Source organism: Mustela putorius, unplaced genomic scaffold (assembly GCF_011764305.1).
Source record: "Mustela putorius furo isolate JIRA1106 unplaced genomic scaffold, ASM1176430v1.1 tig00001118_pilon_pilon_pilon, whole genome shotgun sequence".
NCBI classification, from domain to species: domain Eukaryota; kingdom Metazoa; phylum Chordata; class Mammalia; order Carnivora; family Mustelidae; genus Mustela; species Mustela putorius.
This window is the reverse complement of record NW_025421577.1, coordinates 1487394-1513691: the sequence shown is the minus strand read 5'-3', so window position 1 is coordinate 1513691 and position 26298 is coordinate 1487394. Positions and strand designations below refer to the sequence as shown.

The 26298-nt window shown below is 40.0% G+C and overlaps 1 protein-coding gene and 1 long non-coding RNA gene across 8 annotated transcripts in view; one reads left to right on the top strand and one right to left on the bottom strand.

The window, feature by feature from the left end:
- The window catches only part of LOC106003931, a 50876-nt gene that overhangs the window by 14369 nt on the left and 10209 nt on the right, over positions 1-26298 (top strand). Inside the window, exons 3-4 of the long non-coding RNA XR_001176698.2 lie at positions 24812-25013; positions 25673-26011. This is a non-coding gene — a long non-coding RNA (uncharacterized LOC106003931). The remainder of the gene's footprint in view (positions 1-24811; positions 25014-25672; positions 26012-26298) is intronic.
- RYR2 (ryanodine receptor 2) overlaps positions 19175-26298 on the bottom strand; it is a 738653-nt gene continuing 731529 nt past the window's right edge. For all 7 annotated transcript variants that reach the window (XM_045087357.1, XM_045087359.1, XM_045087360.1 and 4 more), the window contains 5 exons: positions 25769-25925; positions 24210-24274; positions 22415-22515; positions 21353-21404; positions 19175-20612 (listed from right to left, as the gene is read on the bottom strand). In XM_045087357.1, the coding sequence (XP_044943292.1) occupies positions 20517-20612; positions 21353-21404; positions 22415-22515; positions 24210-24274; positions 25769-25925 (471 nt within the window). In that variant the 3' untranslated portion in view covers positions 19175-20516. The remainder of the gene's footprint in view (positions 20613-21352; positions 21405-22414; positions 22516-24209; positions 24275-25768; positions 25926-26298) is intronic.

Here is a 26298-nt window from a genome sequence, read left to right as displayed (position 1 = left end):
CTTTGGGGGTAAATACCCAGTAGTGCAATTGCAGGGTCATAGGGAAGTTCTATTTTTAATTTCTTGATGAATCTCCACATTGTTCTCCAAAGTGGCTGCACCAACTTGCATTCCCACCAACAGTGTGAGAGGGTTCCCCTTTCTCCACATCCTCTCCAACACACATTGTTTCCTGTCTTGCTAATTTTGGCCATTTTAACTGGTGTAAGGTGGTATCTCAATGTGGTTTTAATTTGAATCTCCCTGAGGGCTAGTGATGATGAACATTTTTTCATGTGTCTGATAGCCATTTGTATGTCTTCATTGGAGAAGTGTCTGTTCATATCCTCTGCCCATTTTTTGACATGATTATCTGTTTTGTGTGTGTTAAGTTTGAGAAGTTCTTTATAGATCCTGGATATCAGCCTTTTGTCTATACTGTCATTTGCAAATATCTTCTCCCATTCTGTGGGTTACCTCTTTGTTTTGTTGTTGACTGTTTCCTTTGCTGTGCAGAAGCTTTTGATCTTAATGAAGTACCAAAAGTTCATTTTCACTTTTGTTTCCTTTGCCTTTGGAGACATATCTTGAAAGAAGTTGCTGTGGCCGATGTCGCAAAGAGGTTACTGCCGATGTTCTCCTCTAGGATTCTGATGGATTCCTGTCTCACGTTGAGGTCTTTTATCCATTTCGAGGTTATCTTTGTGTATGGTGTAAGAGAATGGTCGAGTTTCATTCTACATATAGCTGTACAATTTTCCCAGCACCTTTTATTGAAGAGACAGTCTTTTTTCCACTGTATATTTTTTCCTGCTTTGTCAAAGATTATTTGCCCATAGAGTTGAGGGTCCATATCTGGGCTCTCTACTCTGTTCCGCTTGTCTATGTGTCTGTCTTTATGCCAGTGCCATGCTGTCTTGGTGATCACAGCTTTGTAGTAAAGCTTGAAATCAGGTAATGTGATGTCCCCCGTTTTATTTTTGTTTTTCAACATTTCCTTAGCGATTCGGGGTCTCTTCTGATTCCATACAAATTTTAGGATTATTTGCTCCAGCTCTTTGAAAAATACTGGTGGAATTTTGATCGGAATGGCATTGAAAGTATAGATTGCTCTAGGCAGTATAGATATTTTAACAATGTTTGTTCTTCCGATCCAAGAGCATGGAATGGTCTTCCATCCTTTTGTGTCTTCTTCAATTTCTTTAATGAGTGTTCTCTAGTTCCTCTGGAGTACAGATCCTTTACTTCTTTGCTTAGGTTTATTCCCAGGTATTTATGGTTCTGGTGCTATAGTAAATGGAATCGATTCTCTAATTTCCCTTTCTATATTTTCATTGTCAGTGTATAAGAAAGCAACTGATTCCTGTACATTGATTTTGTATCCTGCTACATTCCTGAATTGCTGTATGAGTTCTAGTAGTTTTGGGGTGGAGTCCTTTGGGTTTTCCATATAAAGTATCATGTCATCTCTGAAGAGAAAGAGTTTGACTTCTTCTTTGCCAATTTGAATACCTTTTATTTCTTTTTGTTGTCTGACTGCTATTGCAAAGACTTATAGTACTTTGTTGAACAATAGTGGTGAGAGTGAACATCCTTGTCACGTTCCTGATCTCAAAGGGAAGGCTGTGAGCTTTTTCCCATTGAGGATGATATTCGCTGTGGGCTTTTCACAGATAGGTTTTATGAAGCTGAGGAATGTTCCCTCTATCCCTATATTTGAGTTGTTTTAATCAGGAATGGATGCTATATCTTGTCAAATGCTTTTTCTGCATCAATTGAGAGGACCATGTGTTTCTTTTTTCTTCTCTTATTGATTTATTCTATCACATTGATTGATTTGTGAATCAATCCTTGCATCCCAGGGATAAATTTGTTCTATATTTGTTCAAATATTGATTTGTTCTATCCCATTGATTGATTTGCAAAGCCCTTGCATCCCAGGGATAAATCCCATTTCGTCATGGTGGATAATCTTTTTAATGTACTGTTAGATTCTATTAGCCAGGATCTTGAGAATCTTGACATCTGTATTCATCAGGTATATTGGTCTGAAAGTCTCCTTTTTGGTGGGGTCTTTGCCTGGTTTGGGGATCAGGGTAATGCTGGCTTCATAAAATGAGCTTGGATATTCTCCTTCTGTTTCTGTTTCTATTTTTTGAAACAGCTTCAGGGTAATAGGTATTATTTCTTCTTTGAATGTTTGGTGGAGTTCCCCAAGGAACTGTCAGGTTCTGGGCTCTTGTTTTTTTGCAAGGTTTTTGATCACTGCTTCAATCTCCTTACTAGGTATTGGTCCATTCAGGTTGTCAATTTCTTGCTGATTCAGTCTTGGAAGTTTATAGGTTTCCAGGAATACATCCATTTCTTCTAGGTTGCTTAACTTATTGGCATATAACTGTTGATAATAATTTTTTTTTTTTTTTGCTTATAACAAAAAAATCTTTATTTTTTTCAGATAAACTAAACTAGCAGATTATCTGATCATGTGCTTACTTCTATAAGTTCCTGATTCTTGTTGGGTATCTATAAGTTCCTGATTCTTTTTTTAAAAATTTATTTATTTTCAGCATAACAGTATCATTATTTTTTCACCACACCCAGTGCTCCATGCAATCCGTGCCCTCTATAATACCCACCACCTGGTACCCCGACCTCCCACCCCCCGCCACTTCAAACCCCTCAGATTGTTTTTCAAAGTCCACAGTCTCTCATGATTCACCTCCCCTTCCAATTTACCCCAACCCCCTTCTCTCTAACTTCCCATGTCCTCAATGCTTTCTGTTATGCTCCACAAATAAGTGAAACCATATGATAATTGACTCTCTCTGCTTGACTTATTTCACTCACCATAATCTCTTCCAGTCCCGTCCATGTTGCTACAAAAGTTGGGTATTCATCCTTTCTGATGGAGGCATAATACTCCATAGTATATATGGACCATATCTTCCCTATCCATTCATCTGTTGAAGGGCATCTTGGTTCTTTCCACAGTTTGGCGACCATGGCCATTGCTGCTATAAACACTGGGGTACAGATGGCCCTTCTTTTCACTACATCTGTATCTTTGGGGTAAATACCCTGGAGTGCAATGGTAGGTCATAGGGATTGTTTCTATTTACTTGGTGTTAGTCATGACCTCTCCCCCTTTCATTCATAATTTTATTAATTGGGGTCCTCTCTTTTCTTTTGGATTAGTTTGGCCAATGGTTTATTGATCTTACTGATTCTTTCACAGAACCAGCTTCTAGTTTGGTTGTTGTGTTCCACTGTATCTCTAGTTTCTATCTCATTGATCTCTACTTTAATCTTTATTACTTCTCTTCTTGTGCATGGGGTTAGCTTGATTTGTTGTTGGTTCTCCAAATCTTTAAGGTTTAAAGAAATCCAGTGTATTCTGGATTTTTCAGTTTTTTTGAAGGAGGCTTGGATGCCTATGTATTTCTCCTTTAGGACCGCCTTTGCTGTACCCCATAGGTTTTGGACCAATGTGTCTTCATTCTCATTGGTTTCCATGAATTGTTTAAGTTCTTCTTTCATTTCCTGGTTGATCCAAACATTCTTAAGCTTAAGTGGTCTTTAGCTTCCAAGTGTTTGAATTCTTTCTAAACTTTTTCTTGTGGTTGAGTCCAGTTTCACAGCATTGTGGTCTAAGAATATGCAGGGAATAATCTCAGTCTTTTGGTATCAGTTGAGTCCTGATTTCTGACACATTATATGATCTATTCTGGGGAAGATTTCATGTGCACTTGAGAAGAATGCATATTCTATTGTTTTAGGGTGGAATGTTCTGTATATATCTGTGAGGTCCATTTGGTCCAATGTGTCATTCAAAGCTCTTATTTCTGTATTGATTTTCTGCTTGGATGATCTGTCTGTTACTGAGAGTGGCATGTTAAGGTCCCTACTTTTAATGTATTCATATCAATATGACTCTTTAGTTTGATTAACAGTTGGCTTATGCCATTGGCTTCTCCCATATTGGAGGCATAAATATTTACAGTTTTTAGATCTTCTTGGTGGATAGACCCTTTAAGAATGATGTAATGCCTTTATCTCTAACTACAGTCTTTAGTTTAAAATCTCTTTTTATCTGATATGATAATTGCTACCCCAGCTTTCTTTTGAGGCTCATTGGCATGAAAGCTGCTTCTCCATCCCTTCACTTTCAGTCTGGATGTATCTTTAGGTTCCAAATGTTTCCCTTGTAGACAGCATATGGATGAGTCCTATGATTATATCCAGTCTGCAACCCTGTGCCATTTTATGGGAGCATTTGGGCCATTCACCTTGAGAGTGATAATATTGAAAGTTAGGTTTTTATTGATATCATATTGCCTGTAAAGCCCTTGTTTCTATAGATTGTCTCTGTAAATTTGTGTTCTATGTCACTCTTGGGTTCTTTCTTTTCTAGAACCCCCCTTAATATTTCCTGTAGTGCCAGCTTGGTGGTCACATACTCTTTTAAACCTTGCAGGTCTTATAAGCTCTTTATCTCTCCATCTATTTTAAATGTCATCATTGCTGAATAAAGTATTCTTGGCTGCATGTTTTTATCATTTAGTGCCCTGAATATGTCTTGTTAGCCCTTTTCTGGCTTGCCGGATTTCTGTGGAGATGTTTGACGTTATTCTGATGGACCTTCCTCTGTATGTAAGGAACCTCTTCCCTCTAGCTCTCCTCAGGAGCTCTTGTCTAAAATTATGATTTGTCAGTCTCATGATCAGGTGCCTTGAGGTCTTTCTAGATTTGTTGAACCTAGAAGTGTTCTTTCTGCCTCTAGGACAGGAATGCTGGTTCCATTCCTCAAATTCAGAAAATATTCATCCAGAATTTGTTCAGCTATATCTTCTAGGCTTCTCTCTTTCTCCACCCCCTCAGGGATCCAAATAATTATGATGGTGGAACATTTCATAGCATCATTTATTTCCCTAATTCTATTTTCATGGCTTCTAAGCTGTTTGTTCCATGCCTCCTCCTGATGCTTTTTCTCTCTGTTTGTCCTCTAGATCACTAATTCTATCTTTTGTCTCAGCTACCCTAGGTGTTAGAATATTTAGATTAGATTGGATCTCATTGATAGCATTTTTTAACTTCTTCCCAGGAGGCATTCACTTCTGCCCTTAGAGATTCTATGTTGTCACTAATAGTTTTCTGCAACCTAGCCATTGCCTGGATAATTGTTACCCTAAATTCCCTTTCCAACACACTGTTTATGTCCATATCCAATAATTCTGTTGGAGAGGGCACAGTCCTCTGAATTTTTCCTCTGTTGGGTGTTCGTCCTTTTGGTCATTTTGGTGAGAGGTGGTTGAGGGGATATGTAGCTGAACATAAACCATGAACCAGGCAAGGTGCACCCTGGAATGCTTCTCTTCACTGGAGTCTTCTGCCTCTGTAGGGATCCAGAAGTGTATAATCCTACATCTCAGGCTGATTTCATGGGTGTTCAGAGTGTTCTGGTAGATAATTAGCTCACTTTAGGAGATTGGTTGAAACAGGGTCTCTTACTTCTACCCATCTACACTGTGAAAGTAAATGTCAAGTCCCTCGCTTTAATTGTTTTTCAGTTCTTAACATTTGCATAAACTTTGATCCTCAAAATTCTGCCATTAAGCATCAGATAAAGCAATCCAGTCTTTGCCAGGTTAAATGAATTCATCAATGCAGGTTAAATAAATTTACCAAATGTATATAGCTGCTGAGAGCAAGAGCTGGGGCTGAAAACCAGGTCACCTGCTCCTAGGTCAGTGCTTTAACACGACACACTGGAGGCCAGTGCCTCCTGTCCTCAGCAGTTAATCAATCATAGGATCTTAGGGACTTCAAGATCATTAATGCAACTTTCCCTTTAGCTGTAGTCAGTGAACCACTTGAACCAAATACTGTACAGTCGGGTGACTGGGAACTGATTTGAGATGCAGATTCCCTGGCCTTATCAGGATTTCCAAATCAGAATATTTTGGAGTATGGCTTTGGTATTGGAAAGTTGAGGTAAAAAAATCTATCTATATATTACTTCTGACAAGTAGTTACACCGTTTTGGAACAAAATTATTTTCATTTTTCCTATGACATCTTCAGAAACTTGAATTTTTCAGATTTGATCAGCAGACCATCTATGCTCTCATTCAAGTGATTAATTGAACCATTCTCCTTGTTGGAGAAAATGAAAGTAAAGTAAGTGTTAAAACTTTGTTCTCTTTATGTGACCTATTTAGCATGAGTCCATGTTCCCCTAGGCTTTGAAGCTACTTTTTTCTTGTCTTCATTTTTGATTATTAAATATTTCAAGTATGTAAAAAGAAAATGAAAACTCATATGATGGACATTTGTAGCAGACCCAAATCTCATGTGCTTCTTCAGATTATCTCCGTGCCTCCTGCTTCTGGGGCCTCCAGCCTTTCATCCTGCCTCAGCCTCCTGTACTAGGCATCTTTTTTTAAGCCCTCATGGTTCTACTCCCTGGGCCCAACCAATCTCTTGCCCTTGACACACTGGCCTCCTCTAGGCTCTGTGTGTGCATTCAGGCTGAGTGGCTCCTCTTCCTACTTTCTGACTTGGATTCACCTGCCCACTAGAGCATATGGATCTGACATCCAGAGTGGGCCCCTAGAGTCCAGATAATTCAGTCCAGTAGTGGATGGAGAGGAGGATTTGATAAGCCTCAGGGTGAACTTTGACCCATGGGAAACAGGAGATGGAGGAGAAATGATAGACATACTCCCTGCCCTATCTCCCTCCCCTGGACCATTCCAAGGTAGAATTTCTTTTTACAGAATGTCGTCTGAGTTCCTAGCATGCCAGTTGGACAGACCTGCCAAGCAGCCTTTTCTGGACTCAGGGAATGGTGCAGCCATTGCATGCATGCATTAGCTTGCATTGCTACACATCCTTCCTTGACTCACCCTTGCTGCTTGCTTGGCTGTCTTAATAAACATAATCACTTCCATCCTTGCCTCAGGCTATATTCTGGAGAACCCAGGCTAATATAAAACCATGTAGGCACTAGCTGGTTAGCTCCTTTCATGCTGTTAAGCATAGTGTGGAGTGTAAATTATTTTTACAATTTATAAAATGTGTAGCATTTTGCCTCAGCTCATTCTAAACTTGGCCTTCATGACATTTTCATATGCAGGCAGTCACCTCATGATTTATACTCTTTAAAACAAAATGGTAAGGGGCGCCTGGGTGGCTCAGTGGGTTAAGCCGCTGCCTTCGGCTCAGGTCATGATCTCAGGGTCCTGGTATCGAGTCCCACATCAGGCTCTCTGCTCGGCAGGGAGCCTGCTTCCTCCTCTCTCTCTCTGCCTGCCTCTCTGCCTACTTGTGATCTCTGTCAAATAAATAAATAAAATCTTTAAAAAAATAAAATAAAATAAAACAAAATGGTAAGAGTTTCTGGAAGTTTACCTCACTGGTGAAAAAAATGCTTAAATGTTTTTCTTCTGTATGTATAGAAATAAAGAATGACAGTCATCTGACTATGAATTTTTATTAATTCATAATATATCTTGCTAAGACTTCTGCTCTATTCATCTTTATTTTATGTAGGATGGAAGTCCTTAGTTTGGTTATAATATTCAAAGATTAAATAGCTATCTCCAATTTCTCTTTCTGCTGATAAAGAATGTAACATCTCCAGATCATCAATTATTTTTCTTCTTGACATTGTATCTTCCTATATTTCTAAATTTACACATGAAATATTAGGTCTACCTAAATGTTAACACAATTTTGAAAATTAGGATGAAAACTGCAGGTAATTCAAATGACAACAAGCAATAACTTCCAGGTTTGGTGGTCCTTTAAAAAACTCATTAACGCTAGGGTTTCTGCTTATATGTTAATATAGTATTGTTCATGTTAGGAACATCACATTCTATAATACTTATTAGTGTTAACCAGGTCTATAGAAAGTAAATTTTTTTCTTTACAAACAAAAATTCAAAAGCCTACTTAGCTTAGCCATGCTTAATGCAAAGGGAGGACACGTATATCAGGTTTACAAATTTCTTGGAGGAGAATAAGGTTTATGAAGTGTGGAAGGAGGGACGCCTGGGTGGCTCAGTTGGTTAAGCAGCTGCCTTCAGCTCGGGTCATGATCCCAGCGTCCTGGGATCGAGTCCCACATCGGGCTTCTTGCTCAGCAGGGAGCCTGCTTCTCCCTCTGCCTCTGCCTGCCATTCTGTCTGCCTGTGCTCACTCTCTCCCCCCCTCTCTCTCTGATAAATAAATAAAATCTTTAAAAAAAATATTAAAAAAAAATGAAGTGTGGAAGGAATCAGAACATACTGTGGGTGTGTGGGAGTTGGTGGACAAGAAAGGTAAATCAGATGCTCCTTTGCCATTAAAACACCTTTGATTGGATCCCTGGGTGACTCTGTCAGTTAAGCATCTGCCTTCAGCTCAGGTCATGATCCTAGAGTCCTGGGATGGAGCCCTACATTGTGCTCCCTGCTCAGTGGGGAATCTGCTTCTCCCTCTGCCCCTCACCCTGCTTTCATGCTCTCTTCCACCCTCAAATAAAATCTTAAAAAAAAAAAAAAAAAACCCACCTTTGACATGCTAACATGTAGGATTCTTTGATCCCCTCAAACTTTTTGTCAATTGGTGATACCTAAAATGTTCAAGAAGGAAGTAAGAACCCAAATCACTGTTTTCTTTTGGGAGGAGGGGGTGCCCATGCATGTCCCTACAAGCAGGGTAGAGGAAGGAGCAGAGTTAGAGAAAGAGTATATCTTAGGCAGACTTCATGGCCAAGTGTGGAGCTTGCTGCAGGGCTCAATCTCATGACCCTGAGATCATGACCTAAGCTGAAATCAACAGTCAGATTCTTAACCTTCTGATCCACTCAGGTACCCGAAATCTGAATTACTTTAATCATGGTGAATATTACAGTGGGAATTAAATCTGTTAGCCACAATGAAGTACTTATGACCATTAGGAAAACCAGTGAAATATCCAACAGAACTCTATCAAGAAGTAAGGTAGATATGATACTGAAACAATCCTGAGGTGAGACTTTCCTACTGTCTTGGAATAAAAATTTTGTTTTTATTATGTTCAGTTAGCCATCATATAGTATATCATTAGTTTTTGATGCAGTCTTTAGTGATTGAGTAGTTGTGTGTAACACTTAGTGCTCATCACAACACATGACTTCCTTAATACCCATCACCTGGCTACCCCATCCCCCACCTCCCTTCCCTCTGAAACTTTCTGTTTGTTTCCTGGAGTCCACAGTCTCTCATGGTTTGTTTCCCTCTCTGATTTCACCCACTTCAGGTGAAATGGTCTTCCATGTTATCCTTTATATTCCACATATGAGTAAAATCATATGATAATTGTCTTCCTCTGCCTCACTTATTTCACTTAGCATAACCCCCTCCAGTTCCATCTATGTCGATGCAAATGGTGGGTATTCATCCTTTCTGATGGCTGAGTTATATTCCATTGTATATATGGATCACATCTTCTTCATCCATTCATCTGTTGAAAGGCATCTCTGCTCCTTCCATAGTTTGGCTATTGTGGACATTACTACTGTGAACATTGGGGTGCATGTGCCCCTTATTTCCACAACATTTGTATCTTTGGGGTAAATAACTGGTAATGGAATTGCTGGGTGGTAGGATAGCTTTGTTTTTAACTTTTTGAGGAACCTCTGTACTGTTTTCCATAGTGGCTATACCAGCTGCATTCCCACCAACAGCATAAGAGGCTTCCCCTTTCTCCACATCCCGGCCAACATTTGTTGTTTCCTGCCTTGTTAATTTTTGCCATTCTAACCTCTGTAAAGTGATATCTCATTGTGGTTTTGATTTGAATTTCCCTGATGGCTAGTGATGTTGAACGATTTTTCATGTGTTTGTTAGCCATTTGTATGTTTTCTTTGTAGAAGTGTCTGTTCATGTCTTCTGCCCATTTTTTACTAGATTACTTGTTTTGTGTGTGTTGAGTTTGAGAAGTTCTTTATAGATCTTGGTACCAGCGCTTTATCTGTACGGTCATTTGCAAATACCTTCTCCCATTCCCTGGGTTATCTCTTAGTTTTGTTGACTGTTTCCTTTGCTGTGCATAAGATTTTTATCTTGATTAAGTCCCAAAAGTTCATTTTTGCTTTTGCTTCTTTTGCCTTTGGATGCATGTCTTGAAAGAAATTGCTGTGGGCTGATTTCAAAGAGGTTGCTGCTGGGATTTTGATGGATTCCTGTCTCACGTTGAGATCTATCACCCATTTTGAGTTTATCTTTGTGTATGGTGTAAGAAAATGATCCAGTTTCACTCTCCTATATGTAGCTGTCCAATATTCCCAGCACCATTTATTGAAGAGGCTGTTTTTTCTCCATTGGATATTTTTTTCCTGATTTGTCAAAGATTAGTTGACCATAGAGTTTAGGGTCCATTTCTAGAGTCTCTGATCTGTTCCATTGGTCTTTGTGTCTGCAAATGTGGCAAACAATGCTGTCTTGGTAATCAAAGCTTTGTAATATAGCATGAAGTCAGGCAACATGATGCCCCAGCTTTGTTTTTCTTTTTCAGTATTCCATTGGCAATTCGCAGTCTTTTCTAGTTCCATACAAATTTTAGGATTGTTTGTTCTAGCTCTTTGGAAAAGGCCAATGGTATTTTAATAGGGATGGCATTGAAAATATAGATTGCTCTAAGCAGCATAGATATTTTAACAATGTTTATTCTTCCAATCCATGAGCATGGAACATTTTTCCATCTTTTTGTGTCTTCCTCTATTTCTTTCATAAGTGTTCTGTAGTTTCTAGAATATAGACCTTTACCTTTTGGGTTAGGTTTATTCCTAGGTATCTTATAATTTTTGGTGCTGTTATAAGTGGAATCAGTTCCCTAATTTCTCTTTCTAAAGTTACATTATTAGTGTGTAGAAAAGCAGCTGATTTCTGTGCATTGATTTTGTATCCTGCCACATTAATGAATTTCTGTATGAGTTCTAGTAATTTAGCAGTGGGGTCTTTTGGGTTTTCCACATAAAGTGTCATGTCGTCTGTGAAGAGAGACAGTTTGACTTCTTTGCCAATTTGAATACCTTTTATTTCTTTTTGTTGTCTGGTTGCTAATGCTAGGACTTCTAGTACTACGTTGAACAATAGTAGCAAGAGTGGGCATCCCTATCATGTTCTGCTCTTAAGGGAAAAGCTCTCAGCTTTTTCCCATTGAGGATGATATTAGCTGTGGGCTTTTCATAGATGGTTTTTATGAAATTGAGGAGTGTTCCATCTGTCCCTACACTCTGAAGAGTTTTAATCGGGAAAGGATGCTGTATTTTATCAAATGCTTTTTCTGCATCAATTGAGAGGCTGATATGTCCTGTCTTTTCTTTTATTAATGTGTTCTATCGCATTGATTGATTGATTGGTGAATGTTGAACCACCCAGAAATAAATCCCACCTGGTCATGATGTATAATCCTTTTAATGTACTATCAGATCCTATTGGCTAGGATCCTGTTGAGTATTTTGGCATCCATGTTCATTAGGGATATTGGTCTGTAATTCTCCTTTTTGATGGAGTCTTTGCCTGATTTTGGGATTGGGGTAATGCTGGCCTCATAGAACAAGTTTGGAGGTTTTCCCTTTGTTTCTATTTTTTGAAACAGCTTCAGTAGAATAGGTATTATTTCTTCTTAAGTATTTGGTAGAATCCCCTGGAATCCATCTGTTCCTGGACTCTTGTTTCTTGGGAGGTTTTTGATTACTGCTTTAGTTTCTTTACTGGTTATTGGCCTATTCAGATTGTGTATTTTTTTCCTGTTCCAGTCTTGGTAATTTATAAGTTCCCAGAAGGCCATCCATTTCTTCCAGGTTGCTTAATTGTTGGCATATAGTTACTGGTAATAATTTCTAATGATTGTTTCTAATTACTTGGTGTTAGTCATAATCTCTTCTCTTTCATTCATGATTCATTTGGGTCCTTTCTCTTTTCTTTTGGATAAGTTTGGCCAGAGGTTTATCAATTTTATTAATTCTTTCAAAGAACCAGCTTCTGGTTTTGTTGATCTGTTCTGTTTTTCTGGTTTCTATTTCATCTCTGCTCTAATCTTTATTATTTCTCTTCTTGTGGTTGTTTTAGGTTTTATTTGCTGTTAGTTCTCCAGCTCCTTTAGATTTAAGTTTAGCTTGTGCATTTGGGATTTTCCTAGTTTTTTGAGAGAGGCTTCGATGACTACATATTTCCCCCTTAGGATCACCTTTGAAGTATCCCATAGGTTTTGGACTGATATGTTTTCTTTCTCATTGGTTCCATGAATTGCTTAAGTTCCAATTTGATTTCCTGGTTGACCCAATCATTCTTTAGCAAGAGGCTCTTTAACTTCCAAGTGTTTGAATTGCTTTCAAATTTTTTCTTGTGATTGAGTTCCAATTCCAAAGCACTGTGTTCTGATAACATTCTGGGAGTAATTTCAATCTTTTGGTATCAGTTGAGACCTGACTTGTGACCCAGTATGTGGTATGTTTTGGAGAAAGTTTCATGTGCACTCAGGAAGAGTGAGTTTTCTGTTGTTTTAGTGTGAAATGTTCTGCAAATATGTACAAAGTCCATCTGGTCTGATGTGTCATTCAAAGTGCTAATTCTTTTTGTTTTTATTTTTATTTATTTTTGTTTAATTTCTTTTCAGTGTTCCAGAATTCATTGTTTATATACCACACCTAGTGCTCCATGCAATTCGTGCCCTCCACAATACCCACCACCAGGCTCACCCAACCTTCTACCCATCCTCCAAAAACCCTCAGTTAGCTTCTCAGAGTCTACAGTCTCTCATGGTTCATCTCCTCCTCCAATTTCCCCCAACTCCCTTCTCCTCTCCATTTCCCCATGTCCTCCATGTTATTCCTTATGCTCCACAAATAAGTGAAACCATATGATAATTGACTCTGTCTGCTTGACTTATTTCACTCAGCATAATCTCTTCCAGTCCCGTCCATGTTGATAGAAAAGTTGGGTATTCATTCTGATGGAGGCATAATACTCCACAGTATATATGGACCACATCTTCTTTAGCCATTCATCCATTGAAGGGCATCTTTGCTCCTTCCATAGTCTGGTGACTGTGACGATTGCTGCTATGAACATTGAGGTACAGGTGGCCCTTCTTTTCACTACATCTGTATCTTTGGGGTAAATACCCAGGAGTGCAATTGCAGGGTCAGCTCTGTTTTTAATTTCTTAAGGAATCTCCACACTCTTCTCCAAAGTGGCTGCACCAACTTGCATTCCCCTTTCTCCACATCCTCTCCAACATTTGTTGTTTATTGTCTTGTTAATTTTGGCCATTCTAACTGGTGTAAGGTGGTATCTCAGTGTGGTTTTGATTTGAATCTCCCTGAGGGCTAGTGATGATGAACATTTTTTCATGTGTCTGATAGCCATTTGTATGTCTTCATTGGAGAAGTGTCTGTTCATGTCTTCTGCTCATTTTTTGACATGATTATCTGTTTTGTGTGTGTTGCGTTGGAGGAGTTCTTTATAGATCTTGAATCTCAGCCCTTTTTACTGTTATTTGTGAATATCTTCTCCCATTGCCTCTTTGTTTTGTTGACTGTTTCCAGACTCAAAGCTCTTATTTTTTTATTGGTCTTCTGCTTAGACTGTCCATTGCTGGGAGTGGTGTGTTGAGTTCTCCTGCTATTAATGTATTATTATCAGTATGATTCTTTTTTTTTTAAGATTTTATTTATTTATTTGACAGACAGAGACCCCAAGTAGGCAGAGAGGCAGGCAGAAAGAGAGAGAGGAGGAAGCAGGCTCCCTGCCGAGCAGAGAGCCTGATGCGGGGCTCGATCCCAGGACCCCGGGATCATGACCTGAGCCAAAGGTAGAGGCTTTAACCCACTGAGCCACCCAGGTTCCCCTATCAGTATGATTCTTAATTTTGGTTAGCAGTTGGCTTATATAGTTGGCTGCTCCCATGTTAAAGGGAATAGATATTTAAATTGTTAGGGAAGACCCTTTAAGTATGACATCGAGTGTCCCTCTGCATCTCTTACTACAGTATTTGGTTTAAAATCTAATTTGTGTGATATAAGAATTGCTACCCCTGCTTTCTTTTGAGGTCCATTGGCATGATAAATGGGTCTCCATCCTCTCACTTTCAATCTGGAGGTGTCTTTAGTTTCAAAATGAGTCTCTTGTAAACTGCATATGGTTGGGTCCTGTCTTTTTATCCAATCTGCAGCCCTGTGCTATTTCATGGGACCATTTAGGCCATTCACACTGACACTAGCTATTGAAAGAGATTAATTTGGTACCATGATATTGCCTGTAAAGTCCCTGTTTCTATAGATTGTCTTTGTAAATTTCTGGTTTATGTTACTCTTGGGCTCTTCTTTTATAGAGTCCCCCTTAAAATTTCTTGCAGAGCTGGTTTGCTAATCACATTGTCTTTCAGTTTTTGCCAGTCCTGGAAGTTCTTTATCTCTCTGTCTATTCTGCATGGCAGACAGCCTTGCTCAACAAATATTCTTGGCTGAATAGGTCTTGCCAGCCTTTTTTGGCTTTCTAGGTCTCTGTGGATAGGTCTGACATTATTCTGATATTGCCCCGTCAAGATTTAAGAAATCTCTTCCCCCTAGCTGCTCTCAGGATAACTTCTTTGGTTCTGAGGTTTGTAAGTTTTACTATTATGTGCTGGGATGCTGGTCTATATTTTATTGATCTTGGTAGGGGTCTTCTTCCTCTTGGACACAACTGCTTATTTCCATACTCAGATTAGGGAAGTTCATGGCTATAATTTGCTCAAATATACCTTCTAAGCCTTTCTCTCACTCTCTAGCTCACCTCCTCAGAGATCCCAATAATTCTGACACTGGAAAGTTTCATGGCATCATTGATCTCTCTAAGTCTGATCTCATGGGCTTCTGGCTATTTATCCCTGTCCTCCTTGGCTTTCTTCCTTTCTGCCAATTTATCTTCGAGATCACGAATTACTTCTTCTATCTCATTTACCCTGGCTATTACAAATTTCAATTTAAACTGCATCTCATTCATGCTTTTTTAAGTTTGGTCTGATTAGGTCTCATTTCTATGCTCAGAGATTCTATATTGCCACCAGTAGTTTTCTCAAGCCTAGCTATTGACTTCGTAATTGCTGTCCTGAAGTCTCTCTCTGACATCTTGCTTATAACCATATCCATTAGGTCTGTGGCAGAAGCCATCATCTGTAGTTCTTTTCTTTGTTGGGAGGTCCTCCTCCTCGTCATCCTGTTGAGGGATGGTTGAAGGAATGTACAGAGTCCAAAATATCAACCATGACTCAAGCAAGATGCACCCTAGGAAATTCCAGAGCGGTTGGAAGCCACCGCTGAAAAGACAAAGTAGAAGAAACACACAGCTTGAGAATAAAATTTATAAAATTAAAAAAAAATTTTTAAAGAAATTAAAAATTTAAAGAAGGGGGCCAAGGGTACAGGGGGCTATAATCTCTCAGTGTGGACAAAGTAGGGTTTTCAGTTGCTCCTGGGTGTAATTTGTTCTGTTTGTTTGAGATCACTACTTGCCAAATTACAGGTAAAGTAAAATTTGTGTATCTATATATAAAAGAGAAATAAATAGGGAATAGGGGAAAAAAGGAGTATAATGAAGTATATATCCCCAAAATAGGTGGAAAAAGTACAAGTTAAATGCTACTATGAAGGATGATATAGTAAACATCTAGTTGAAATGACAAAAAGGTAAAAAGAAAAAACATAGAAGAAGCGTAAGAGAAAGAAGAAAAAGAAAACAGTTGTATCTGAAAAATAAGCCGTGAGGCAATGACTAGACCTCAGTATACTATTTTCCCCTGGTGTTGGTAATTTGCAACTTTATGGGAACCATAGGGTTGTCGTTCTCTTGTTCTTCCAGACTGTCTTCTAGGGAAAGGGCCTGCCGCGCCATTTCTCAGTGACCCTGCTTGGGCAGAGTTGCCCTACCCCATGTGTGTTTGGTCGGGGCAGGCTGGGCTCCATGGAAACCAGTTTTTTGAGCTTTTGTTCCCTTGCGGTTTTCCACACCTCCTTCCAGGGTCTGAGCAAAAATGGCTGCACCCAAACCTCTGTCCAGAGCAGAGAAATCGCATTCTGTTCTTGTCACTAAACCCTCCAAAACAGTCTTTGTTTCTGTATGTGTCCCTGTAAACCACCGCCTCCCACAGTGCATACCCACAGTGACTCTGTCAGAGGTCGTCCCAGGGACCCAGGCATGTTCTGGCTCTGTGTGTTTCTTAAACTGCAAGCAGCCCAGCCCCAGGTTCACACGCATACCTGCAGCACCTAGAATCCTGCCTGAGCTGTTCTAAAGCCCTGCCCAGCTGCTACCATGCTGCAAGTTTGCACCCAGTCCCTGTGTAGGCCGTTTTTGTGCTCCTGTGTTGTATTGCTTTACCAGTGCCAGCTTATGGCAGCTCCCTTCCTATTCTGTTTATCTTCAGATACATCCACAGAATCAGGACTGCACCCTTCCTACCCTGGGACAGGTGGTGTTTTTCTGCTTATAGAGATCCAGATATATATTCTTACATCTCAGGCTGATTTTATGGCTGTTCAGAATGGTTGGTAGATATCCAGCTAAAGTTAGGGGATCAATTGATACTCCTCCGCCATCTTGCCTCCCTGTCTTGGATTAAAATTGATGCTAAGTTTCTTTTTCTCAGAAATAGCTGCATTTAGTGGTGCATTCTGAAACCAGCTATTTGTTTCATAATCACTTCCAGAATTCTCCTTATCGCAGACACAGAATGTCAGTGAGCACTGGTGACATTTCATCAAAGCTTTTGTAACTAACTGCTTTCCAGTTTCATTTTTGCTGGGTCATAAGGAACCTGTTATTTTTCGAACCATTCTGGCCACAATAGGAGAAAGATTAAACGGAAACCTGGCCCAGCTCTGCCACTAACCAGAGCTGTGACATTTAACCTACCTAGATTGCTCAGCTGAAACATAATTGCTCAAATCCTTTCCATTTCTAACATTCTAGAAAGCTTCAAATATTATACATACAAGGAAAGTGGTGCTTCCACTGCTCACTGTTTCTGTACTGAGTTGTGACATTATAAATTCTCTGTGATTTGGGGAACATGGAACTTGAAGGACCTACTTAGCTATCTGTTTAATACTTGCATTAGCACACAATTGAATATTATGGGTCTAGATGATGTGGTAAGTTCAGACCTTGTCCTATTAAGGAATGTGTTATTATTATTTATGGCCATTAACAAACCTGGGTGCCGTGCATGCACTTGGCCCAACATGGACACACTCCTTTTCCAGCTTCTGTCTTAGGTATTGCAGACTGCTGGTCAGAAATGTCACCAGTAGAAGGACAGGGAGGTCTTCCTTTTCATCACACAATAGATGCTGTAAAATAATTTGGAGAATGTCTGTCCAGAGCTTTCCATGTTACACCAGGCTCAGGTAAATATATTAAACACATTTTTTTAAAGTTCCTCTTTACTGTGTCCAGAGTAAATGAGGCAGTCGCCACACTGACAGCCAGCCAAAGTCCTTCCAGCAGTGGGCGGGGAGCAAATTGGTATATTCACCCAGAAAATTATAGTTTAAGAAATATGAGCATTATCCCAGTTAAGCAAACTGAAATGAAAAGCAATATGAAAAAAAGTATCATTTTCACAGATCCACTTTTACAGTCAGGAAAAAAGAATTTTCATTACAATATGTCTTTTACATTAGGTTTTGAGGGGCTAAGAACTGCTGCTTGCATGTGAGAAATTATGAGCATCAGTCTAACAACTAAGTACCATTTAGTGCATTTAGAAAACTTAAACTGTGATTCCAAATTTGTTTGATGGAGACATGTTTCTGCAGGATCAAGACATGTTTCTGCAGGTGGTAGGGGGGAGGAGAAAAATAAGAATGGCAGAAAAAGGTCTGTGAGTGTTCAAATGGAAATATGCAGACATTACAACATCTGTTGGGAAGGTCTGAATATTTGTGTAATACAGAATCTCTAAAGGGATTCTGGAGGTTGAGTTAGGCAGCCTGAGTTTAATCAGAGAAGTGGAGAGCCTCATTAATTTCTATGACATTTCCTGGGAAAATTAATAATGCTGATACAAAAAAGCCTCCTCTTCCCTTGAGGCCTTGAGAAGGGAATGGAGAGGTGACCACCTTTCAGTGTTAGCCATGATGATGCTGGGCAGTGGGTGACTTTCTAAAGTGGCTGGCTCTGCTCCTTTACTCTTTAACACTGATGCCCAGAGTCCTCGGGTGGAGGGAAGTTTCCTTTCCAGAGTTTGGCTTTTTTCTTGCTTCTCTGTGAGCACCATCACCTTCCCAGGCACTAAAGCCAGGAGCAATTAATTAAAGGAGTGAACAGTTCTGCAAAATCCAGACCAGGTGATGACTAAGGATTTGTTCACTCACCTCTCAGCTGTGCTGTTGTTTTATATCAAATCTGCCTTTGCCTTATAAATAGAAGACCTGAATCTGTCAGCAGATTTTATGTCCTGGAGAAATACTTACTTCTCCTTGCTGTATGCTGCTTATGCTGTGTTTCGTGTCAAAGGGGAACATGCTTCCTGATGTTTTATGGAACTGATCTATTTTACTCAGACTCCTCAGAATCTAAGAGCACCTCCTTAGGCAAGCTCAGGAGTTCCCATGGTGTGGCCAAATTGGTTCCATTCTTTCTCCCAAATAAAAGTGATACCAAAAGACAAATGCAAAATCTAGGTACCATAGCCCTCATGTTGTGTCAGTAAGTTGACAAATGATAACCCACCAGTGCTTGGCACACTGCGTGTTCATTTAGTGTTTGGGTGTTTTATACACCACTTCCTAGTATACCAGTCCTCTTTCATATGAAGGCAGGAAGTGAACCCCTACTATTACAGGGAAGCACATTTGCCCTGAGCAAAGAGGAACCTTCTAGAATGAGAGCTGTGTAAACTTTAAAATGATTTGGGAAAGAGTGATTTTTCTGTCGGTGGTGTTTAAGGAACTCAGGATGGCCCCAAGTCAGGGAAATGACAGGGGTAGAGCAAGGTGATTCAAACTGCCTGCTGACTCTGAGGTTCTGTAATTCTAAAGCAGGGGACTTGTCAGCCATCCGGAAATCTGCAGGTGTTAAAGGCTGTACGGCAGGGTTTGCATTGCCCTTAAACTAAACCCCCCTCAGGTTATTATAAAGCCTCCCCACTGCAAGTGAAATGGGAAAAGAAGAGAATGAGAATGTTAGTTAAATAGTTTAATCAGAGCAGTTTTACAATTCTAAAATTAACAAGCAGACTTGTAATAAAAGAGCTCCAATGTTTGCAAAATGATCTTGCTTCCATTCTGAATCTCTTTTTTATTTGTAAAGATAAGCATTACATTTAAAAGGACTCAAAATGGAGTAATTGATAATTATCATCCGTGTTTTTTGATGCAACTGATGAAATCCCTGAATGGATATTGCTTCAGCTTTGATATTTAAAAAATGGCCTGACAAGAAGTCCTTAATCAGCAACTGATCACAGGTGGCCAAAAGAAAGAGAAAAACCCAAAACTACTGTCAAGTTCATAATGTATCACATTGTTGGTGGATGACACTGGCTCCAAATATACAAGTAAGCCCACGACACTTTATTACTATGAATATAATTATCATGAAAGTTCTTTCACGTTGATCAACTTGCTTCTGGAGGTTTTCTTTGTTCTTTTAAACTTGCATAATAAACATGCAATGAATTATTTCTTTTGAAAGTGTATTTTTTTTTTGCAGTCTTTTTGTTTTCATACAAAGATTTCATAAAGTTGCAGTGTTGCATCAGAGCATTACCAAAATAAGAGCAGAAGCACATGGGGAGGGTAAATGTGAATTTAGCAAATGAGAAGAGCTTCCTCTAGTCCTGAGACAGGCCACCCGTCTTTTTTTTTTTTTTAAGGTGCGCACAAACTGCTTTTCTTACCCTCCCCAACCAGAGAAAAGAAAAAAGAAAAAAACCCCACAAAATCAATCTAACTAAGTAAAGAAAAAAAAATCGACATAAAGAAAATAAAGATGTTTTTTCATGCACATATCTTCTGCATAGCTCAACCCACATATAGTAAGGCACTATTTCCCTTCGTAACTGGTGTCCACGGCAATCTCTTAAGTGCTGCAGTGCTCTGTGACCATCAGAGAGTTCCTTTCAGGATGGTGAAATAAAGAGGCCGGATGAGTGTGGCTGTTATGCTTCTCTGTGACTGCCCCAAAGCTCAAGGGGACTTTCAGGAGTCTTGGAAGGAAATTGGTCTGTTGGCATTATGATGGAGAGTGTCCGAAATGGTGTTCTTTCCACAGTTCCTAGTTTGTCTGTGTAGGAATTTAGGTTATTCTTCAGTCTTTATTCTCAAAGAAAATACAGAAGGAGGGGGGAAAAGCATGGTCAGGTCTTCAGAAACAGAGTTCACTGCTCCCAGAAAGAAGAGAATGCTGGCAATTCACAAATTCAGCAGGATGTTTCCAAGAGAGCAGAGACAGAGGGAGAGAGACCGAGACAGAAAGAATGAATGTGTATGTTTTGGTTTTCAGAGGTGATCTGAGTCTGAGTTTAATTTAGCTGGTCCTCATACTGTTTCCGGAAACAGTCCCCTGCTGGGAAAAATTCCCAGCACCTTTCTTGATACATCTTCCAGACATAAGATTCCTGGAAAAGTAAAGGAAATGTATTAACATCAACATCAGGTTTCCCCCAAATCTGGGCATCACCACAAAACAGAAGACAGAAAGAAATGCAAATTTGTTGCATGTATATATCTAGGTAACTGTGTAGTTATGCATAATTTACATGATTGGAAAAGCCCATATTCATTTAGAGAGTTCTTAACCATACCAGACCTCACTTCTATTAACAACCAGTCTTCATCTGGACCATAATCTAATTATGATTTAAAGAACTCTTAAAATCATATACCACAAATAAGTTTTTTTAAAGACATTACTATTATTAATTGTATCCTTCAAATTCAAACTATTAACAACTGGAGGCAAATATCTGCAGAGGGAGAATTTCAAATACTTAAGGAGAACCTTAGACATTTCATACAAAATTCTTTTTAACTGACCCTAATAATGTGGGTTGAAGTTCATCTGAAATCATCTGCTGATTAAGCAATCAAAGACATTATACTTAGCAAACCCCAAACTCAGCATGCTGAGCTAATAAAAGCTTAAAATTTTTATGTGAACTTACAATTTTACCCTTTCTACACACAAAGGCGATTTTTGCACACTCGTCCAGGATAACAGGAATTTCTTTAGTAAAATACTACGACTAATATCTGAAAGTAATTCCAACTCTTTGTATTTCATGCACACACATGCCCACCGTGTATGGATTCTCTGTCACTTCTTTCAGAAGATGGTGTGTGGTCACTGTTTACCTACCTGTCCTGTGTGCTCTGTTTCATCTTTGTTTATGAGATACATCAGAAAAAACCTACAGATACAGAGAGACTAATCAGAAATGGATGGAATGGAAATGTCAGCATACACAGATACTTCTGATTGGGCTACAAGCTAACTCTTCACCCTGTCGGGAGGCCAAAGAAATGGAACAAATGGCACGGCAAACAACAACAAAAACATGCCATCGGAACCAAAAACTTAACCTTTTTTAAAAGTATTTTTTCGGAGGAGCTAAAATGTGTGCATAGATCATGTTATTCCTCTTGAGAGATGCTGTCTGCCACGCTTGGTGCCATATCCCACCTTCAAGGGTATCCATATTTATTCACTCAGGGGCCAGGAATCCCAGTCCCCACTTAGAAAATCAGGGATCAAAAAGTTCAGATAACTTGCCAAATGCCTCATGGCTATGAATTCCAAAGCCCCCACTTTTGCTACAATGCTACTCTGCATCTCTTCTGTTTGATACTAAAACTGGGTTAGAAAGTAAGAATTCTGTTTTACCAAACTGCAGTTTGGGCTAGTTGTAAGCAATAGATTTCTGTGTGTTTTTTTTTAAAAATGCAGCTTTTGACTCTGTTAAAATATAGTGCCTAAAGAGATAATAGTGCCTCAAGAGATCTGTAGGTTCTCAGAAAAGAAAAATGGAGATTTACAGATCTCTAGGAAGCAGCTGGAGTCTTCCTACTTGAAATGGGAAACATGGCCAATGCTCTCTGAGAGGCTAAGCTTGTATTCCACTTATTTGAATTTTTCCATCTTTCCATTTCATGTTCTAGAAGGTATCGTTCATATGAATGGCTACAAGTTCTTTTCTTAGTGAACCTCCTCTTGGGGACAAGAGAACCACGTTCTAGAAGGTATCGTTCATATGAATGGCTACAGGTTCTTTTCTTAGGTGAACCTCCTCTTGGGGACAAGAGAACCACTAGCTGTGGGTCTTTCTCTTAAAGCCAATTGTATAAAGAAAAGGAAGCCATAGCTCTCTTCCATTTCTGAGAGACAGGGAGAGGGTGAAGAGTCCAAGACAGGCACACTCACAGGTAATTGGCCAGATTGTGTTCCTGTAAAGTGTGAGTTTCAAAGCCATGTGGTACTGTGTCGAAGTAATCGTTGCCTATCCCACAGATAAAGCATTTGGTCTAGAAGACAAAGGGAAATAATTAACATGTCAGATATCAAAAAGCAAAACAAAGGAACACACAACTCACCAATGGGGCAGCTGTTTGGTTCACTCAGTATTGTATAAGGTCATGAGGGAAGACTGTGCCAAGCACATGAGAATTAATTTAACTGTGGCCTCAACTGTATCTTGCTGGAGGCTTAAAGGACATAGGTACCAGCGACAAGTAACAGATGGAGAAAGAAGGGTCCATAATGATGGCGGTAAAGCTCTCTTTTCCTTATTTTCTCTCCCCTAAGTGAGAATGCCCAAGACTTAGCAATCACTCTTGTTCATGACATTGACTGAAATTAGGTAGGCAGGATTCAGTATGTCCTCGACTGAGACCACAAACTTGGTACCTACCTGAACAAAGTTTGATGACCCAGGGGGGAAAGGTACAGATGACTCACATTTGGGGAGGGCCAAATCAAATACCAGGCTGTGGGGTGTTCAGTCCACACCTGAGAGGGTCTGCCGTGTGCCAGGCACTGTGCTAGATACAGAATTAACCAGTGAACAGGTACTGGGGGGTAACTTTCTACTCTAGAGATGGGATGCTGCTCCTTCTGCTCCCTGCTCGTTCGCACTGCATCTCTTAGAGCGGCACCTGCTTAGGTCTGCCGTCCATGGGACTGGCATGCAAGACCCCCCCAAGAAGCAGGCTTTCTGTTTCACTATTAGAATTTTTTATGTATCAGTTGGAGTGAATTTAATCATTGTGTCCTTCGTGTGGCTCCAGATGCTCATCTTCCTGGCAAATTAGAAACTATTTAATACCACTGAAGGCATGTTTGTGATGCCTTAGATTTTAGGGCCTCAACTAGAGATGATTTAAGAATTTATTGAATTCTCTCTGCCTTATTGATCAATGACCATGGACAACGATAGGCCACATTCAGCAGTAGGTCTTTACCACACTCGATGGGCTCACAAGTAACAGCTCACCCATGGACCTGCCCTTCCTCTTTGCTACCTCTCGTAATTACTCTGGGTGTAACTGAGCCACCATCTGTCTGGTAGCTCACGCTGGAAATCTGGGAATCGTTCCTGCTTGCTCCAAACCTTTCGTCCTCTGCATCTTGCCAATCACCCTCTTGTCACACCACCTCCAAAGTACTGCTTGAATCCGTCTGGCCCCTACATCTTTGATTTCTTCAGCAGGAGCCTCATAATCTCCTGCCGAAAAAATGCTCACAGCCTGCTTCTCTGCCCCTGATCTTCCCAGTTGCTAATGTACTCCCTATGTTTTAAACCATAGTAATCTTCACAAAATGTAAACCCCCATAAGCTGCTTAAAACCCATTTCTGGTTTTCCACAGCCTCTAAATTCTATAAAGTTCTCCTCTGAGTTATTTATTAGAAAGGGCTCAACATAGGGCTCTGCAGTTGCCTGTTTACTTGTCAGTGAATCCATCATTTTGAATGGGTGGTTCTCCCTCTCTTTGAGGGGTTGACGATGTCTTATTACTTTGTCCACCCTAGAGCCCCACAGTTCCTGCCTAGCAAACTGGTCAGTGGTATGCACTGCCTGGATCTGAAGCAGGCTAAGGCAGTCCCCTGTTGCTTATGTCCTCCACCTACTTTCTCCCCCATTTATGAATCTTGGATAAAGACAGTAGGGGAGACAAGTGCCCGCAGCAACAAAGCCGAGCCAGCCACAGAAAGACTCACCTCCATGTCTTCTTTGACTTGCTCCTGTTGGTCTCTTAGTTCTCCAAAAGCATCAATAATTAAACCTAGTGTTCAATAAAAACACACTCTAATCTTTATCAACCACAGAAGAATAATTAAATTCAAAGCCCCTTGGCTAATCCTTCCAAGGACAGAGAAAATGTACAGCCATGCCAGGAGAGGCTCAGAGTGTGGCAGAAGTTGTGAGCACATACCCGATACTCCTCCCAGGGCAGCAGCCTTCTCTCTGGGGGCAGGAAAGGGGTTTCAGAATGAAGGGACAGAGCAGGAAAAACCCTTTGTTACCTTGGCACATACAGAGGATAGGTTTCCTGCTACTTCACTGTGAGAAAGAGCACTTGTGATTTCCGGTCGGAAAGTGCCAAAAACTCCAGTAATGAGATTTTGGAGTACCAATTTGGAAATCAAACATTACCTTATTAACTGAGGAACGTGCCTCAAATCATTCTTTTCATAAATTCCTGGCAGATAAACTCACCAGCACGTTAAGAACCGTGTCAGCCAGAAATTAACTGCCCTGCGCTGTTTTCCCTTAGACCCTTTTCCTTCTCGGACTCACGAGCTGCATGCACCTCTTCCAGGGCCTTTATGAGTTTGCTCTCTCATAAAACACATCATTGTTACACTCAATGAAGACAGAAAGGATGGATTATGAATCTTTTAAACTTGTTCGTGTATTTTACTGGAAAAAAAATTACCGTTTTGTGCCTGTACGACCTGGAGGATAATATCATGTTCACAGACATTTAATTCAAGCCAGGATCAATGGATGAACAGAAAGAGGTAAGTAAGAGTGATTTTTCTGAGGGAGGAAATACCACATTGCAAGCGTCCCTGGAGTGAAGGGAAGAACTGGGGGTCAGTATGGCATTCAGCTTTTTAAGTGAGGGCTCTGGGTCCAGACACCCTCCCTGAGTTTGGATTCCAGCCCTGACACTTCTTAACTGTGTCCTCTGGCCAAGTTACTTAAACTTGTTATGGCTCAGTTTCTGGAAATGTAAAAACCACCATTCTCACTGGGTGCATGAGGGTAGAGTTTCATACCTGTGGCAGGCAGGTAACAGATACCCAACAATGGTAGCCTTAAGATTATTTAGGAAGCACAATCTTGCATTAGGTACTAACTATCTGGATATTTATGTATCAATATCCTTTCTTTTAAAAGAAAAAAAACTTTTCAATAATCTACTGTAGCTTAGAGATTTATATAATTTGCATTTGAAAGATCCAAAGGAGTTACATTGCTCACCCACCCAACACTGTGTCAGTAAGTGGCAGGGCAGAGAGTCAAACTGAGGGAAGTGCTTCTTTTATCAGGTTATGGGAAAAGAGCCCCATACCCATATTCCCCTACACCCAGGGTCCCATGCTGCTTTGATTTTCCTTCTAAAGACTTTGAAAGAAGAAATCCTGAAAGGAAACATTCTATTTGGCTTTTGCAGAGAGCACTTGACGTTCCTACCCCACCTTAATGTTACTTAAACAACAGGTGGCTCAAATTCTGGATCCTCTGGTGCTTCAGTGAAGACAATGCTTACCTTGTATTATGGCCAAGAGAATGACAATCACGAAGAAGAAGAAGGTGATGTCAAAGATGATTCGATAGATCTCATATTCATCGCCTGCTGGGTCTTCGATTTCATCACCGATCCCTCCTCCAGCACGTACCCCGACATACATGTGGAACATATAGCACTAGAAAGGAGAGAAATGGTCACTGCTTGAGGAACATTGCAAAGCTAAGATTCTCCCTCTAGTTCCTAATCCTCACTCTGGAAATGGTGAGAATCTTTGCATTCTACATTGCCTCTTTTTGTTTCAGTATCTGTGATTATGATGCAAATAGTTGGCTCCTACACTTTGCTGCCTTTTAAACAAAACTCCGCACTGCACACTCTGCTTAGCACCTTCTGTCACACTTTGTGGAGAATGAAAAATACCTCACTAGCATCTGGCATAAGGTGATCCTATTAAGATCACATTAAAGTCCACAAATCTATGTTTAATCAATCTGTTCGCATTTTTAGCACAATAGACATAGGAAGGAGGAAGTAAAAGTAAATGTATA